The sequence below is a fragment of the Hevea brasiliensis genome, chromosome 17, assembly GCF_030052815.1.
Source record: "Hevea brasiliensis isolate MT/VB/25A 57/8 chromosome 17, ASM3005281v1, whole genome shotgun sequence".
NCBI classification, from domain to species: Eukaryota; Viridiplantae; Streptophyta; class Magnoliopsida; order Malpighiales; family Euphorbiaceae; genus Hevea; species Hevea brasiliensis.
In genome coordinates, this window is record NC_079509.1 from 3,989,953 (window position 1) to 4,008,364 (window position 18,412).

An 18,412-nucleotide genomic window follows, 5' to 3' on the forward strand; every position below is an offset into this window, starting at 1 on the left:
TGGGTCCCACGAAACTTCGCAGTGTTTTTCCGAGCATTAAATGAGCTTAGAAAATTCTGAAAAATTTATGTACTAACCCCCGTGTTGTGGGCTTCGTGTAGGTATCCTCAATTCGCGGAAATTCGACAGTTGACCGGGTCTGTAAATTTCGGGCTAGACAGATCCGTTACCGGAAAAGTCTCCGAATTGGACCAAGGTTTTGGCTACCCCCACCATTGTCAGACGTCCCGAGCGCGTTCCCGAAGTCGGAATCGGCAAAGGTAAACCCGAACCTTGCTTTTTCATAATTTTCTAGTGCTTAAATAGGATTAAAAATTCATAAAATATTCATGGAAGCTCAGAAAATTATGATTCTTTTTGCAATAGCCTAGTAATATTGCTAAGGACCGCGGGGCAAAGTTTTAGAATTTTTAGAGCTTGTTTGGGTAGTTTTTGCAAAAATGATCAATTATAAGGACTAAATTGAAATTTTACATATTGTGATGGATGACTGATTTGATGGGCTCAGGAGGGGCTGTGTGATGTGATTGAGTTGTGGATATATGGATTGTGAATATAGAAATATGTTTTGAGCCATTTTGCAGGTTGGGTAAGTCCTAGGTATAGGGGAGACTCTGCCGGATTTTCGGCACGACTTAGGACGTATTTGGTCTTTTCTTGATTGTATTGAGTCATTTGTATTAAATAATTGTAATATAATTGCCAGGTGAGCCGAGACAGCCTTCTTCCTCCGCCCAGCCGCCACAGTAACCGTTGTCAAGTCTGTGAGTAAAATATTAATTTTAATTGTAATTTCACTATTATTATATGTTCAAGCATGCCCATGCATCACTTATAAGCATATATCTATGTAGATAAACTTTAGGCACGATTTATGTTGCATTCATAACTGTGAAAGTGCCATGTATGTTGCTGTGATAATTTGGAGCAGAGTGCGTGCGTTGGCGTGCGTGTGATGTGGTGTGGACTATGGATAGGACGGGTAGTCACGGCTTGAGATCTTCGCTGGGACCCAATCCTTCGGGGGGTATTCACGGCTTGAGTTCTTCGCTGGGACCCCCGATTTGGTTTATTAAGTGAAAGTCCGGCTTGAGTTCTTGGCACTGAGTTGGATTTAAGAGAGTCAGATAGGGATCAACTCCCATATATTATGATTGATATTACAGGGTGTGTGAGTGCTCCAAATTACCTTTTTGATGTTATGATGTGAATTTATTGCTGATGCTGCATTTCACTCTACAGGGTGCACTAGTTCTAGATAGTTATAGAGATTATGGTTAAAATTGATATTTTACTCTCTAAGTCGAACGCTCACTCCTGTTCAATATTTTGTTCAGGCTACAGGAGGATTTTATTGTGGTTAACCTGTTTTTCTTCTTCGCAGGTTGTTATTCAATATTTGTGTAATTTTATTTACTCCTACATTTTCCGCATGTGTTAGAAATATTTAAATGATTCGGGTCTGTAATATAATTATTACGTGGACCTGTAAAATTATTATATGCATGTTTGATGGACTGGATGAGGGAGCTGAGCTCTCATTTATCTTTATGTTGATTTGAGTATGTGGAGGGTGAGCTGAGCTCCCCAAGTGATGATATATTTTGATTACAGGTCGGGTGAGTCAAAAACTCCCCGTTGAAAGGTCCACTTTATGGCCGGACTCCGTTCAGTTGATTTCTTAAAATTGGGCCCAAATGGGCCTTAGAGTTGGGTTAAGTGAATAGTTAGGCTTACTACGGGCCTCGGGGGCTTTAGGCTGGCCCAGGTCCTAGTGCCGGTTCGGCCCATAGGTTGGGTGGTGACACTTCGGCCTAAGATAGAGTCCATTACAGTTAAGAAAGACTTCGGCCTAAGATAGAGAAATGACATAAAAATTCAAGAGAGGGTAATTCTTGTCCATTAATAAGAGTGCTCTTACCCATGTAGTAGAAGACACCCTTTATAGTGTAGCAATTAAAATAGTAAATATATTAGGTTACGTCTAGAGGAGACCGAAAAAGACTAACTACTATATTTACTATGAGCAATTTAATGCAGTGTACGTTAGTTTGGGTGTAATTGAGTTGATTAGTAGTATAACTTGAAGTTTGTAATTGATGATTTATTATTATTGATAGTGAAAGATGACATGCAATGTAATCCTATGTAGAGAGGGTGAACCACATAAATATTATTATTTTATATATTTAATTTATTTCTTTACGGTTTTTAAGCTTTCGCAGTGCATATATATATATATATATATATATGAAAATTAAAAATATAATTTTATTTTATAAAAATTATAACATAAAATATTGTTATATTTATATATTATTTTTTATAATTATAAAAACTTATTAACGTAAAAAAATAAAAATAAAAAAATAAATAAACTAATGAGGAAAAAAATTTTAAAAATAAAACTGATGGAATCAGTACTCATTAGGATTAGAATTAACTGATTAAGATTTTACCAATACAAAGTAGTTATTAACTATTTCAAAATGATAAATCAAAACACTGCCTAAATGTTTGAACATTAAACTGAAGAAAGAATTTCATGCTAAGAAACAAGAAAAAATAGGAGGCCGCAGGAAAGGATCATTAGCAAGAGCGGCATTTTCTTCAGAAATACCCTATTACCATTGGATTTTTTTTTTAATTTTCTTTTTCTCCCACAAAATGGCCACATGTTTTGCTTTCAGAGTACGCATTTAAATTTGGTATAAAGAAACAAAGATACAGTATGAAAAAAGAAAAATTTTATAAATTTTTAATATGATGATTGAATTTGTATTAATTAAAACACTCAATTTTAATAATATTTTAATAAAATTAAAATCGAGAGATTAACCTAAATTTATCATGAGAATTATGTTAACCGAAAAAGCCATTTCTCTTTGCTTTGCTCACATTTCTAGAGGAACAAATCCACGAAAGAGGACTTTGGCACACGTACGGAGAAGCACCACCATGCAGATTGCAGAGCATCAATATTTGCTCAACTTCCAAAAACATCTATTATTATACTACCCAATGACAATAATGCAAAAATTATTATCCTACGATCTGTACTTGCAAGTTCCATACCTAACCCAATGCCTAGAATCATTGGATGATATTAGATAAATATTATTAGTAATATCCCTGTTAAAAAGAAATCAATTAATTCCATCCCAACTATTATCAACAAATAATAAAATCTATAAAGCTAGTAGATTTCAGGAAAAATAATATGTGAAAATGGTTTACCCTCAAACATTTTCGTTTGAACGCAAATCCCTACTTCTTTTGTAGTACAATGTAACTTTGCTAAGCAGCAGTTTTCTGTTTCTTTGGCATTCGGTAACCACCAATAACACAAGCATGGTCTCGCTCAAATGGCTCAAGCGTGACCTGTTCAGTAGGCTTGAACTGCTCCTGTATCATCTTCTTTACTTCACTTTCAAATACAGCCTCTGCAGGAACAGTAGAGTCGATGCAATTTGCCTGTTACACATATCAATTATATCCATATATAAGTTCAAATGAAAAGGTAGACAAAATCACCGCTGTGTTTTGAGTGAAGAATATTTAAGAAACTAACCTTTATTGAAATGACAAAATGGCCTCCAGCTTTCAGAAAGTATGAAGCATTCAATGCTAAAATCCTTGCCTATATAGGTAATTCAATAAACATTGATAAAAACTCAGATAGAAAATACAAAAGAAAGCTAAAAACACAAAATCCCAGTCGCTTATTTCATGTTGAGTTTGTAGCTCATATTCAGGAAAGATACTGTATAAAAAAAGCTGAAAGGGGGGAAAAAAAATCTGTCCCCCTAATATTTTTAATTATGGGGGGGATTCTTGTAATTCCACATTTCTCCTCTACCTAAGAATCAGGATTTGTAAGGCAGTTGTATTTTCTCCTTCACATATAAAAAAAAAAAAAAAAAAAACTACAACAGCAACGTATACTTCATAAATATAGGCACATTGCCAAACCACAAAATCTATTGGACTCTTGAATTTACTAACTGTTGGTATCACAAGAAGAGGTACATGTAGAGGTATAAAATAACAGTAAGAGAACTAGCAGAAAGAACAGTAACAATTAAGCAGGGAAAGTACATCCTTATAATTTGCAGACCTATTCACTAGATGACAAGTCAAGTTGCAACGAAAACGTTCAATTTAAAGAAAGAATAATGACCCAGTTAGCACAAAAATAAGGAGAATAGTGACCTAGTTCACCCAAAAGGACGGGATGGTTCAAAGTCTAGTCAAAGAAGCATAACAAGGCACTCGGTGATAGTATATGACCCTGTTTTCCATTTATTCTGCCAAGAAAGATGTACAGTAACAAAATGTGCAACTCTTAGACAAAAGCAAAATACTCTTGAACTTTCATCTAATGAAGAGGAATTCTTTTGGAACTGAATCTTTAGCTCTTGTTTTGGCCTTAACAACTTACTTTAGTATATACACTGTGATTAGTCATATTTACAGCATATCATCATCCAACAGAAATGTTTGCCACAAAATTAGAACACTTAACATTAAACATTCACTTTAGCACATAACAAAGGCATACACATATAATACACTCCACAAAAAGAAACATGCTCCAGATAAGGACAGCATAAGAAAATCCTATACTCCCAGAAACATAAAACAGCATTCAATTTTTGCAACAATAACAATCATACATCTATTCAAATTGAATGCTGCTCAAGCCAATCATGTAACAGAGATGTAAAAGAAATATAGGAATCACTTGCTATATTACTCAAATCAAAAAGGAATTCTTTTTTTTTCTTTAATTAATAAAAAAAGAAACAAGGTTAGCTACAAACTCACTCCAACAGGTAACGTATTGAATCACCAGCAGTTCATCAATATAAAATGCAAATAACAATAATACACAGTCCATGTCCATTCCATAATAATATGCCACACTTGCATACAATGCCTTATGACTCACCAGAGTGGAATAGACAAAAACAGCAGACCCCCTTTGCATAGCATAGCAAACAAGTTCAATTATAAATGTTATACGAACAAGTTCAATTATCAATGAACAGTTGAGAGTAAAGAGAGTTGTGGAAAAAGAAAAGAAAACAGACATTATAAATCTCATAAAAAAAACATTTGTCACAAGCATCAGAAACTCGGGATTGCATCACCCATATCGTCTAGAAGGGGAATCCGAGTACTTCATCATATGCCCAGATGTAATAAAAGTAGTGGCCAATCACAAAGAAAATACAGAATTTTCAATTTCAAAAAATGATTAAAAAAATATCTTTGTTTAAATACTGAAATAAAAATAATGCGATTTGATATTGCATCAGAAACTCGTGTCTACATCACCCATGAAGTCTTGAAGGGGAATCCGAGTAAAATTTCATCATTTGCAAATATATAGGTTTGTTCATCTCACTCAAAGTGGGGAAAATTTTGAGGACCATTTAAAAAAATATGCAAACAAGATGATTAACGTAAATTTTGAATCAACATGGACACAAATTAAAGAATGACATCCACAGGAAGTGAAAATCACTGCAAAAAGCTTTAACAGGAAATACACTAGAAGTAAACCTGATCAGGCTGTGCGACATCAGAAAATATCACATCCACCATGCCAACAAGCATGCGGTACTTGGCTGGATGTCTGGCATCTTCAATGATGGGTATCACATTTGTTCGCTTCTTTGCCATATTAACCAAGTCTCTGCCACTTCTGTGAGAAAATTCCACTGCATAGACCACTCCTGTCTGCAAACTCAAACAACAATTTGTAAGCAACCTATAGTAACACAAAAACATCAGGAAACTACATTTTACTTACAGGACCAACAACGTCAGACACATGAGAGACCGTAGTACCAGAAGCTGCTCCAAGGTAGAGAATCTTAGCACCAGGTTTCTAGATTTGACAAGACAAAAACACAATCATTGGCCCCCCCTGTAGATTGTACCAATATATGAAAAAAAATAAACGCACAAATAATCTTAGAAATGTGACTTACAATCCATATGTTATCGACACCACCAAGAATAGCAGCTGCCAATTTTGATCGGAATGGGTTCCAAATCCTGTATTCGAGTTTAGTACCATCTTCATTCTGAGAAACAGAGAAATATGTTATCAACAATAATAAAATTTCACAAAAACTCATGTGCCATCACAAAGTTACAGCCTTCAGAAGGAATATTCATAAATGAAGATAGCATCTAAAAAGAAAAATAACCTGCACAGAGATCCTCTTCTCATTATAGACGGCCTCACCAGGTACTAGATTTTTAGTGACAAGAGCATCTTCTTTCCCACCCTTAGCAATGAAAACTCCTTCATGTCTATGAGGCTCTACCACAATTTTGCTCCCACCTTTCATTCCACCACCACGTCCACCACGTCCTCTTCCTCCACCACGACCGCCACGCCCACCACCACCACCACGACTTTTCATGGCACTTCCTCTGTCCCCGAAACCTCTTCCACCTCCTCTCCCTCCGCCTCTACCTCTTCCCCCATCACCCCTGCCACCCCTGAATCCACCACCACTGCCTCGGCCTGAACATTATCAACCAACAAAACAGAAATAAATCAACCCTTTCAACACTACCAAAACCACAAGATATTAAAAAGAAGCAAAAGTATAAGAAAATCCATAGTTCTAAAACTCAGTTCAGCAGGTGAAAAAATAAAATTAATAACTCCAAGTCATATTCAGCAGTAATTTCCTGGAGCTTTCTCAGGAACCAGACAGGAAATGAAAGAGTTCTTAAATTTATTTACCTCTTGGAGGTGCCATCTCTGGTGTAGTGGACACACTGGAACTTGCACGAGAAATGTTTGCCAACAGAGGGAGGGGGAAATCGAGCTCGGAAATCACTCTCCACTTGGCTTTTATTGTAGCGACTTTAGGGCTTAGGGTTTTGTCGATGTTCCTCTTTAGGGTATTCTGATAAGCGGGCAAGTCTGTTATGTGGAGTTGGTGAAAGCCCACCAGCTAAGCTTGGAACAAATTCAACTGTCTTTTACGTTGGATGTACTTGCAAGCCCAATATGATTCACTTGTGACCAGTGAGCCGGTTGATTTACTAAAATTAAAATCATTTGATTTGATCCCCTCCATTTTAACTTAATTTTCTTTTCTTAGATGCATTTTAATTTAATTTTAAATTGCCCGAAGCTTACGCATTTTTTAGTCCAATCATTAATGTTATGCCAGTAATCTCAAATTTTAATAAAATGGGTCAATTTTTGTGCAATTCTAATTCAGTTTCAAATTAATTTTAATCGCTCTTAATTCATCCTTAATTTTACATTAAACCAATCCATTTCTGTTCTCAACCGCATCGTGCGTTGGTCTACTTGTGAGCTTAAAAGATTATGCTTCTAATATTTAAATTTTAAATCGAAAACTTATAATTCTTTTCACTTGTAATAATTCTTTCAATTTATTTATTTAAACTCAGATTTTGAAAAATTATTTCTAAATTTATTTCCAATTTATATAAAATAAATATTATTTAGTATAATATAAATAATTTAAAATATAAGCAAAGCAAATCCATGCAATGAATCAATCTCAGTCGAGTCAAGAATATAAACCAAACAAGCCCATAACTGAAAAATGTTGGGACAATCTCGCCGCAAATGCAAAATAATTCATCAACCAATGGCAATGAGGAAAATTTTTATCATGTTAATGACGCCTTCGAATTCCAAGAAAGATTGAGAGAAAAAAAAACAAGAATACGGGAACAATATGTCGCTGAATAAAATGATTTAACTCATCCAAACAGAGATAAACTCAAATTTGTTTCTTATACTCCAGAATTTGAATTCGAATGGACAACAAATCATAGCAACCTGCTACATTTTTGAAAATTTTTAAGCTTTTCTTTTATTTGCCCAAGACACGTTAAAAGGTAACCAAAAAAGAGAAGGAAAAATGAGCAGAGGTTGAATAAGCTCTCTAGGTAAACAAAATCTTCACAGGCTCTTCCGAGAATCATGGTGTAACTACGAACTACAAGTTGCATTATAAAAGAAATTTCAGGCCAGCTAACAAGCCTCCAAGCTACCGGCTAATGATGTGAATACCAGGTTTCCAAACAAAAAGTGGTTGTACAAACTGCAAGCTTGTAACCATTGATCAACGTTTGACCCATTGAAAGCTCTTTCTTGCTTTTGCTTTTCCTGGTTTCTTCCTTTCAACCACACGTGGGTCCCTTGTCAAGAAACCAGCTGACAAACACCAACAATTAAGGGACGCATAATGAATAAGCAGCACAGAAGTTAACTCAAAGTATAAAACCATTGCCAATGAACAACTAATTTTATGCCACAACCAAGCTTAGAACCAGAATGAGACATGTGAATTACAATGTGTTAAAACATGGTATAAGAGGTGCAAATAAACAAAAGCAAAAAGAGGAGAATGTCAGATAGAGTTATACCACTTCTTAGAGGTGGACGTAAATCAGGTTCCCAACTTTGCAAGGCACGGCTGATCCCCAGCTGTATAGCTCCAATTTGACCTGTCACCATGCAAATGATTGACTTCCCCCCCCAAGTACTATCTAAAAACAGTACATAAATTGGCAAACACGACCAAACACGGCCTTTCTCCAAATCTTCTTCTAATTTACATAGACATATGACCTATGCATAGCTGAAGCTTTTTACAGAACCTTCCAGAAAGCCTAGATGCTACCCTCACAAAAGGATATTGTTAAAATAAGTTAAAGGCAAGTCTCAGGCTGCCAAATGCAAAAAAAGTACAGCACAAAACCACAAACCGGAGGAATTAGAATAACTTTTGAGTTTGAGGAACTAGATGAGCAAGCAGACAATCAACCAAAAGGAATAGGACAGTGGAATGAGAATAATCATGTAAGAGCATCAACGAAATAATAAATTAATTTCATTATTAAGAAAGAGCTTTAACCATTGGAAACATGCCATTGTATCTACCCATAACACTATAACTCAGCAAGTCAAAAAGATCCTCTAGTTCCGACCAAAAAAAAGCTCAGAGACATAGCAAATGAATCTAACATGCAATTTCTCTCCTATGAAATGAAGCATACATACACCATAATGCAAAAACAATGTCACCTAAATTTCAGGATCAACATAGAAGAGAAAGATTAGCTTGAACAAGCCAGAGGAACACCACAAGAAAATAATATACCTGTGCAACTAGAATTGTACAAATAATGACTGGAATCGTACAAGCTTACCAGAAACACCACCTCCTTTCACAGTACAATTGACATCCCAAAGACCCAAGGTCTTTGTTTCAGTAAAGGGTCGCAACAGGGTAGCACGATGATCAAGCATTGGGAAATATACATCAAATTGTTTATCATTAACTAAGAATTTTCCATCACCAGGTTGAATCCAAACACGGGCCACACTACATTTCCTTCGTCCTGTTCCATAAGCTCTTCCTTTGTCATCTACTTGTCTCACTCTAGCTTTGGCAACTTCTTCCTGTTTTCGACGCTCTATTTCAGATCTCATGGATTTTCTTGTGGTCTTTTCATAACGCATGTCCTCTATTTCACTTAGAGGAGGCAATCCCTCAACCCCTTCAAAATCCTTTAATGCAATCAAACTGTCCAACATTGCATCAGTGATTCCAGATGCTGCAATTAGGTCACCGAATGCGCGATTTGGACCTGCAATGATTCACGTTGGATCAGTACAATCCTTTAGAGACAATCTGTCAACATGAAGCACAAATTGACCCCCCCAAAATTTATCCACAACTACTGAAAAGGCTTATAAGAGAATTAAATACATTTAAGAAAGAAAGCTTCAGACTATACCTGATTTAATGTCACTCCACGACATAATCAAATAAAAATTACTTCTAACTAATAAAAATATGATATGTAGCATTTAAACCTTAACACAATTAGGGACACTTCTTAATCAAGGCCTTTGCAAGATAACTTATTGGTACATAGAGTTCCATAGAATTTTGTCATTAATATCTACAACGTCTGATTGCCAAATAATTGTATTTCTATTCATGTTCTGCAGGCAAATACAGTGAAAGGACAATAATTGAAAAATTGAACTAACCAAAGCCTACATTATATACAGCAATCTGTGACTCAATATGCAAAGCCTAACAGTACGAAGTCGGAGAATGATTCTCTAGTAATTCAGTCATAAACTTGCTTGTATCATTTCAGGTGAAAAGCAGAAGTGAATGTTTAAAAAATTACGAATCATATTTAACCATGTAAACAAGTACAATTTCACCCAGAGATATTGAGCTACTCATCCAACATAAAATTAAAAAAATGCTAACAATGATCAACCTTCACACTAACAAATAGTGTATTCATAATTTCATAGTATATAAAACGCAGATCAAACAATAAATAATCAAATACTGAATTCTCCTCTCTTCCAGTAATAGACAGAAAATATTTATTTTTGTTTAAATTTACGAAAATATGTCTAACAAACTAATAAAAAGGTTACCCTTAAGTATGGCAGTGAGCTCCTCTTCCTCTCTCTCGAGCTCTTTCGGATCCTCAATCTGGTCAATCTCCAGATTCACACTAGTCTCGGTGCTAGTTTCGCTAGCATCCTGTGCAATCTCTCCAATGTCAAACACATTATCTTTCTCCTCCTCCCCCTCATCCAAGCTCCACATCTTGTACCCCTCCGACGTGAGCCACTCATTGCCAGCATCACCGCCATTCCTCGCCCCAGAATCCTTCTCAATTCTGTTAAATATATCTCCACCATCATCTCCCCTTTTCTCCTCTAACCATGACTCTTCCTCAGCAGCCGGAGAATCCGTAATTCCAGAAAGGCTGTCATTGGAATCTTCGGTGAATAATGAATCGAATTTTTCATCACTTTCTCGAGAAAGCTTCCAGATGTCGGAGGTGGGTTGGCCTTTGCTGTTATTGTTGTTGTTGTTGTTGTTGCCATTACTGTGATTGGTGGAAAAGGGTCTGATAAGGAGCGTGAAATTGGATTTGTGAGGAGAGAAGGAATACGTATGGGATTTGGAAGAAAGATTGGATAGGATACGGAAATGGGAGGATTTTGGGAGTAAGCGAGAAAGCATCGTTAGACGGAAGAAGAGACAGAGACTGAGGGCGGGTTTTTTAAGTCTGGGAGAGTTTGATTGATTTAGTAGGGTTTTAGATTTGGGGATTCAAAACTCGATCCGGTTTTACTTTGATGAACGATAGATCGGCTCGGTCTAGGCCACGGTTTGCAATTGTAGTGGGCTTGCATAGACCATCAGGCTGGTCAGTCATCTGCTTTAAATTATGATGGGCCTTTGGCAGATATAAAAAATGTTGCCTTTTCTGTAAATTATTATTGCTGGGTCTGCAAATACTATGAAATTTGTGTATAGCCAGGTATTAATTATTCTGTAATTTTTCTTAAGTTTTTTTATATATGATTTTTTTTATGGTAATCGATGAATATTTGATTTTTTAAAATAAAATAAAAAATCATTGTGCTCAAAAAAATAAAAATTCTGTTAAATTGGGTTTTGCGAGCCACGATATGACTTGTAAAGTCTGTCACTACAATTTTGATCTTTGCATTTTCTAGTAACTATTGATTTATAAGCAGACAGACCAGTAGATAAAGGCAAATTTCAATTCGATTGCAATTTATGATGACTAGATTGAGATAGGAAAATTTATGAATTTAGTTTTATCTTTCATATAATATATATAAAGTTAAAAGTATTTTAATTATTTTTATTATAATTAACAGTTAATTAAATAAATAGATTAAATTATATATTTTATCAAATTATAGAGATTAAATTATTATTTATTTATTTATTTAAATTTTGAAATAAAATTTAGGTGTTCAAGAAAAATTTTATAATTTTAAAAGGTTTTATTCAATTGTAGGAAATTAAAATATTTAAATAAAGTAAACGATAAATACAAATATTTTTTATTTATTATGCTATTATACTTAATAATAACAATTATAATAATATAGCGTGAATGAGAAATAATCATAGACTTCATATATTAAATTCAAAAAATTGTTCCAAATAATAATCAAATGTATAATTGGAGTGGTAAGGCAGATGTGTACATACATGCTTGCATTCAAAACCTGTTTCAGAGTTTCGTATCAAGCATTCAGTTAAACTTCTTGTCTGCTATATGTGAACCACCCCACTAGTCTACTACGATTAACTTTATTCAGCTAAATTTTTTAGTGACATTTTCAAAACGAGCCTGCATCACTAATCGTGACAGTTGACTGTTTCTATGTTTCATTCTCTCTTTTATAACACACAATAACAAATTAAAATAAATCAAAATATTTTATCTAGTTTTTGAAGATAAATTTGAAGTTTCTTACAATTAAAAATATATATATATAAACAAAAATATCAAGTTTAAAGAGAAATTTAATAAATTTATGTAAAAAATATTTTTTCAAGATTCTGTGAGCTTTTGGATGACTACCACATGACTCGGGGTCACTAGAAAGTTAGGATCACTCGGTAATTGTGGGCAGTCATTTTGATCGGATGAGGTAATCTTATTTAATGGGTTCAATGACATCTGCAATATATATATAATGGTCAAAGGACTAATAGGGTGTTTGGTTTACCTTAACTGATAACTGATAGACACAAAACAGGTTAATTGAAGTAACATCTATCATCAGTCACCGATTATTAGTCATTTTACGTATTAACAATAACAATTAAACATAATTTTATCAAATACGTAACATAAATTAGTTATTATTAGCTACTAGTTATCATCTAACAATTATCAATTAACAGTTTTTAACTATATTTATCAGTTATCTAATAGTTAAACTAACAGGCTCTAAATGAGCAAACTAAAATGCCAAAAAAAAGGAAAAGGGGAATTGCTCCCTGGGGCTTAAGCCCCGTTTTTCTCTCCATCTCATTTTTTTGTTTATGAGACAACAGACCTCTTTTTGTGCCAACCAGTGGCCTTTCCTACCCTTCAGGGCAGGGAGGATTTCTCTATCCCCATTCCAGTAGTGGGTTATGCCTTTCCCTCCTCCGAATGGAGTATTATGCATAAATAACCATCCTTGATTTTGGTATATCGATCTGACATTTTTACTGGAGAGGATTCTTTTTATCGATCTTGTTGTGTTTAGCTTGCATGCAAAGTAGAGTTGGTTGGTGATGGGTTTATTCTCTGACTTAAAGCTAAGTTTACTTGGAACGACAGGTTCATTCTTTAGCCAGCGAATGTATCTCTTACAGACGTTACTAGTGCTTTCTCTATAGGCATCCAGTCTCTCAAAGGCCAAAGTGCAAAGGAGCTCTACTTCACGCCTGTGGTTTTGCTTGGCTTTAGATTTTGATCTTCTCCATGGTTTTCTGGGTTTAGTTTATTGATGCAGATGGGTTCTAATGGGCTGTTTTTCCAGGGCGTTGCATTTTGTGTGGATTTGCTATGTTAGAGTTGGCGGCTAGGCATTTCCTTTGTGTTTCGTTATTGGTGATCGCAACTATTGGGTGAACGGGATTTTTTATCAAAAAATGTGTAATAAAAAAAAATTATACAAAAAAAAAGTGAGTTTGAAAGTAATTACCGAAAATAGTTGGATGAAGTGAGTACGGGAGGCTAATTATAATAGTGTTTTTAAGATCCGAATGCTATTTATAATAGCGTGTGGATCAAAAATTTCAAAGAAAAGTTATACGCTATTCATAATAGCGCCTAACTTTCCTTTCAATAATAAATAATAATAAAAAAAATTTAAAAGTTGGACAGTAGCGTCAAATTTTTCTTTAAATTTTTAATTATTTTATTTTATATTTTAAATAAAATATAAATATTATTTTAATAAATAAAGTTATAATATTTAATATTATAATATTTTATTATAAATATTATTTTTTAATTTTTTATTTAAATTTTTAATTATTTTATTTTATATTTTAAATAAAATATAAATATTATTTTAATAAATAAAGTTATAATATTTAATATTATATATTATAATATTTTTATTATAAATACTTTTTTAATTTAAAATTAAAAAATAATATTTATAATAAAATATTATAATATATAATATTAAATTAAAATTTAATAAAATAAAAAATTAAAATTAAAAAAGTTTAAGAAAAGTTTGGCTAAGTATCGTTTAATTTTTTTTAATTATTTTATTTTATGTTTTAAATAAATTAAAAATATTATTTTAATAAATAAAATTATAATAATTAATATTATATATTATAATTTTTTATTATAATTTTTTTATTTAAAATTAAATTAAAATTTAATGAAATAAAATAAAATTAAATTAAAATTTAATGAAATAAAATAAAATTAAATTAAAATTTAATGAAATAAAAGATTAAAATTAAAAAAGTTTAAGAAAAGCTGTCCAACTTTTTTTTTAATTATTTTATTTTATATTTTAAATAAATTAAAAATATTATTTTAATAAATAAAATTATAATAATTAATATTATATATTATAATTTTTTATTATACGAAATTTTTTTATTTAAAATAAAATTAAAATTTAATGAAATAAAAACATTAATTATTATAATTTTATTTATTAAAATAATATTTATATTTTATTTAAAATATACAATAAAATAAATAAAAATTTTTAAAAAAATTAGACACTATTATAAGTAGCGTCAAACTTTTAAATTTATTTTTAATTATTATTTATCATTTAAAGAAAAGTTACACGCTAATCATAATAGCGTCCAGTTTTCTTTAAAATTTTTAATCCACACGCTATTATAAATAGCGTTCAGACCTTAAAAACGCTACTATAATTAGCATCTTACACTCATCTCATAAAACTCAATATAATTCATTATGTTTTAGTAATTACTCTCAAACTCATATTTTTTGATATGATTTTATTTTATTACACTTTTTTGGTAAAAATCCCTGGGCGAGCAGTAAGGGTTGGGTGCTGTAGGGGCAGCATCTTCTTTCTCCATACTAGAACCTCTCTTTGAGTTAAGCCTGAATTAGAGTTTCTATGTTTTTTGGGCTTAGGCCTTCTTTTTTTGTACCTTAGGGCAACCTGTTAGGCCCCATTTTTTATTGGTCTGATTTTGACTTGTAAGGAAAATTTAAGCTGGATTGATATGAGGATCTGCCCATTTTTCGTTGGTCTTTTACCTGTCGTAATGGGTCTCTAACCCTTTTTTCCCCCACAATGAATTATGTTATATTTAGGGAAAAAAAAGGACTAAATGGGGATTTCAACTCTGGCGTCCAAATTAGAGGGTAAGTATGGGAGTGTAATAAATGCAAGAGAATTTGTGAGTGTTAAATGAATTTATACACGATAAGCCAAAAGGTTATATAGATTAGTTTGTTAAATGGAGAGTTGGCAATTCGCTTGCCAATGCCAGTAATTGTACATGAAAATCCATACCCTCTTATATCAATATAAATACATTGAATTCTCATTTAAAATATAATTATATATTTATTATATACATTTTAATTAATTTTATATAAATTTTAATACAAAATATTTAATATAACCATCATTAAATTTATTTTCATATTATGTCAATTTATATTAAATACACTTAAAAATAAATTAATAATAAATAAATAATATAATAAATTCAATATTAACAAAAATATATTTTAAATTTAATAATTTTTAAATTAAATATTTATATTAAGATATAAAATTTAATTTAATAATTATTAAATTAATTTTCATGTAAGTTGGACCTAACATGTGAAAAAAATTAAAATTTTGATTAAAGAAAACGGGAGTGGTTGTTACCTTGTTATGCGAAAACAGTGGGCTTGCCACGTTACATTGAACCGCGTGCACACCGTGTAGGAATTAATTGGCCAATAATCTACGCGTGCGAAGATATTCCTGCCCTGGATAAAAGCACCATATCTTAGCGTAATGGCGTTCACACGGTGTTTATCCAATGGTGGTCTCGGTAAACCTTATTTTATAGCCTGCAACATTTGTCACTTCCCATTTGAAAACTGCCATATGTCAGTCAATCGTGTTCCTATGGACGGGTTAAACGATTAACCTAAGCGCATAAGCACATTCTATTGAAAAAAAAAAACACCTTTTTTAATTTAAGTATTAAATATTTATTTAGTATTAGAATACAATTTTAGTGCTATTTTATAATATCATAAATTTATTTTATTTCTTAAAAGAGACCAATATTTCTAAAAAGATAAAATTTCAAAATTGATTTAATTTCTATTTTAATAAAAAATTTATTTCCTTATTAGATAAATATTATTATTTTAAAAATTATAATAATATATTTTAATTAAAGAATATGGACCCATTACTAGAACGGAAATGCATTTTCTGCAAACAAAATATATTGCTTTGTCTCTAAGCAATCTCTGGCCGTGATAACGTCCGTCCACGTAAAGTCTGTTTCAATTTTCATATCTTGTCTAAAAGGCCCTTAACTTATCGTCAAATCAAAATTCAAAAGTCTCGGAAGTAGGGATAAAATGGTAAAGAAATCGTATCACGCTGCTTCATCTCCTTCTTTTAGATAAAACAACCCCCAGTAAGGACCATTCTGCAAGACTGCAACCTATTTAAAGAGGTAACTCTAGAGCTTAAAATCGCCGGCAAAACACCGAGTCTGAGTATTTCGCCTTTCTTATTTACTTCAACTTCACATTTATCCTGCAAAATGGGTTCTCGCTATGAGGTCGAAGTAACAATCACGTCAGCCAAGGACCTAAAGAACGTCAACTGGCGCCACGGCCCACTGAGGCCGTACGTAGTCGTTTGGGTTGATCCAAACAAGAAATGCTCCACCAGAGTCGACGAGGAAGGTGATGCATGTCCTCTATGGGATCAGACCCTTGTTATCTCCTTGCCGCCTGGCCCAATTCAGGATCACACTCTCTACATCGACATCGTCAACGCCGGTGCTGAGGAAGACACCAAGCCGCTGATCGGCTCCGCCCGACTAAAACTCGTCGACGTTCTCGATGACGTCGGCGTTGGCGAACGAGCTAAGCGCACTCTCCAGCTCAAGCGTCCTTCAGGTAGACCCCAGGGGAAAGTCGATGTTAAAGTTTCGATCAGAGAACCACGGTATCGTGCGCCTGATGCGTACTACCAGCCACCTTACGGTGTCCCACCACCATCAGCTTCGAGAGACTACCCATATGGAAGTCCCTACTCTGCAGCAGCACCACCACCACCACCAACAAATCCATACTATGCAGCGGCGCCGCCCACTGGATATCCGTACGGTGGTTACAACGCGCCACCTCCACCAGCACCCTACGGTCAGTCAAGTTACGATTACGGTCAGCAGCCCGTTTATGTTCAGGAGGAAAAGAAGAAAAGCAAGTTTGGTGGGATGGGGACTGGATTGGCTGTGGGCGCGGTAGCTGGGGCTTTAGGTGGACTGGCATTGGCGGAGGGCTTTGATGCGCTGGAGGACCATATTGCTGATGAAGCAGCGGAAAAGGTCGAGGATGACCTTGGCTACGATGGTGACGACTTCTAGAGACTGCCATGGGAACTTTTTATTTTTATTAAAAAATTATTATTATCCTTTCGCTCTTCGAGAGCTATCAAGAAACTTAGCGCCGTTAAGGTTTGGGAATGCTCCCATGCTTCATGTCGTCGTCATCATCTTCTTCTTCTTCTTAATTACCTAAATTAATCGTGTTGTGCTGCATAATCAATGTGATTAGATGGGTCCCATGTCTTGTTATCAAATTTGATATGTCACAAATTCTATATTAGTTTCTTTGTTTTTGCAAGGACGTGTTTGATGGTATCAAAATTAATTTATACTATAAAGAAAGGCACAGCCAATGAGTATAGGCATCTAGGTGGGACAATGCTTATGGGCCTCGCAATTTTCAACGAAATCCCAAAAAAAGAAGAGAATAATTCTCGTTGATGCTTCCTTGAGTGTTACCCTTTGTTTGAAAAAAAAAAAAAAGCAGATAAAAAAAAAGAAAATAAAATTAATGATTTTTTTTACTAACTTTAAATGATAATAATATTTCTTGCTTTTTAAAAAATTAATATTTGAATAATAAATAAATTTGTTTATTTTCCATTTTTTCTAAGAGTTAGATATTTTTTCCTTTTTTTTTTATAATTCCTGTTCTATTCAAAACAAGTGAAAATAATAATATTAATTTAATTTCTTGAATAACATAAGATAATTGGAATTAATTTACATTTAACTTTATTCCTTCTTTTAAAGATGATTTTCTCGTACAATAAGAAACGATAACATTATTTTTTATTATTGTATAATAACAATAAAAGATTTATAAAAAAAATTTAAGCATTAAAGTAAGAAAAAAATTAGATAAGTATCGGATAAATTATTATTTAATAGATATGATAAATTATTATTTAATAGATATGATCACCAATTAATTTACGCTTGTTTCC

General features: G+C 33.2%; 3 protein-coding genes and 2 non-coding genes across 5 annotated transcripts; 1 reads left to right on the forward strand and 4 right to left on the reverse strand.

The window, feature by feature from the left end:
* Positions 1–3,184: 3,184 nt before the first annotated feature.
* On the reverse strand, positions 3,185–6,924 carry LOC110658168 (rRNA 2'-O-methyltransferase fibrillarin 2). Its single transcript, XM_058139685.1, has 7 exons — positions 6,770–6,924; positions 6,222–6,544; positions 6,000–6,095; positions 5,819–5,896; positions 5,569–5,745; positions 3,572–3,640; positions 3,185–3,474 (listed from the first exon to the last, which is right to left on the reverse strand). Exons 1-7 carry the CDS (start codon positions 6,783–6,785, stop codon positions 3,298–3,300), a joined length of 936 nt encoding a protein of 311 aa, XP_057995668.1. The 5' UTR covers positions 6,786–6,924; the 3' UTR covers positions 3,185–3,297.
* On the reverse strand, positions 5,127–5,197 carry LOC131175747 (small nucleolar RNA snoR60). Its single transcript, XR_009145936.1, has one exon. It is a non-coding gene; the product is annotated as a small nucleolar RNA snoR60 (small nucleolar RNA).
* LOC131175746 (small nucleolar RNA snoR60) lies at positions 5,314–5,387 on the reverse strand. The gene has a single exon (XR_009145935.1). It is a non-coding gene; the product is annotated as a small nucleolar RNA snoR60 (small nucleolar RNA).
* Positions 6,925–7,785: 861 nt separating the features above from the next.
* On the reverse strand, positions 7,786–11,161 carry LOC110658166 (30S ribosomal protein S9, mitochondrial). Its single transcript, XM_021815668.2, has 4 exons — positions 10,484–11,161; positions 9,226–9,666; positions 8,440–8,520; positions 7,786–8,227 (listed from the first exon to the last, which is right to left on the reverse strand). Exons 1-4 carry the CDS (start codon positions 11,079–11,081, stop codon positions 8,136–8,138), a joined length of 1,212 nt encoding a protein of 403 aa, XP_021671360.2. The 5' UTR covers positions 11,082–11,161; the 3' UTR covers positions 7,786–8,135.
* A 5,299-nt stretch (positions 11,162–16,460) lies between these two features.
* LOC110658167 (protein SRC2 homolog) lies at positions 16,461–17,763 on the forward strand. The gene has a single exon (XM_021815670.2). It carries the CDS (start codon positions 16,674–16,676, stop codon positions 17,502–17,504), a length of 831 nt encoding a protein of 276 aa, XP_021671362.2. The 5' UTR covers positions 16,461–16,673; the 3' UTR covers positions 17,505–17,763.
* Positions 17,764–18,412: the final 649 nt, after the last annotated feature.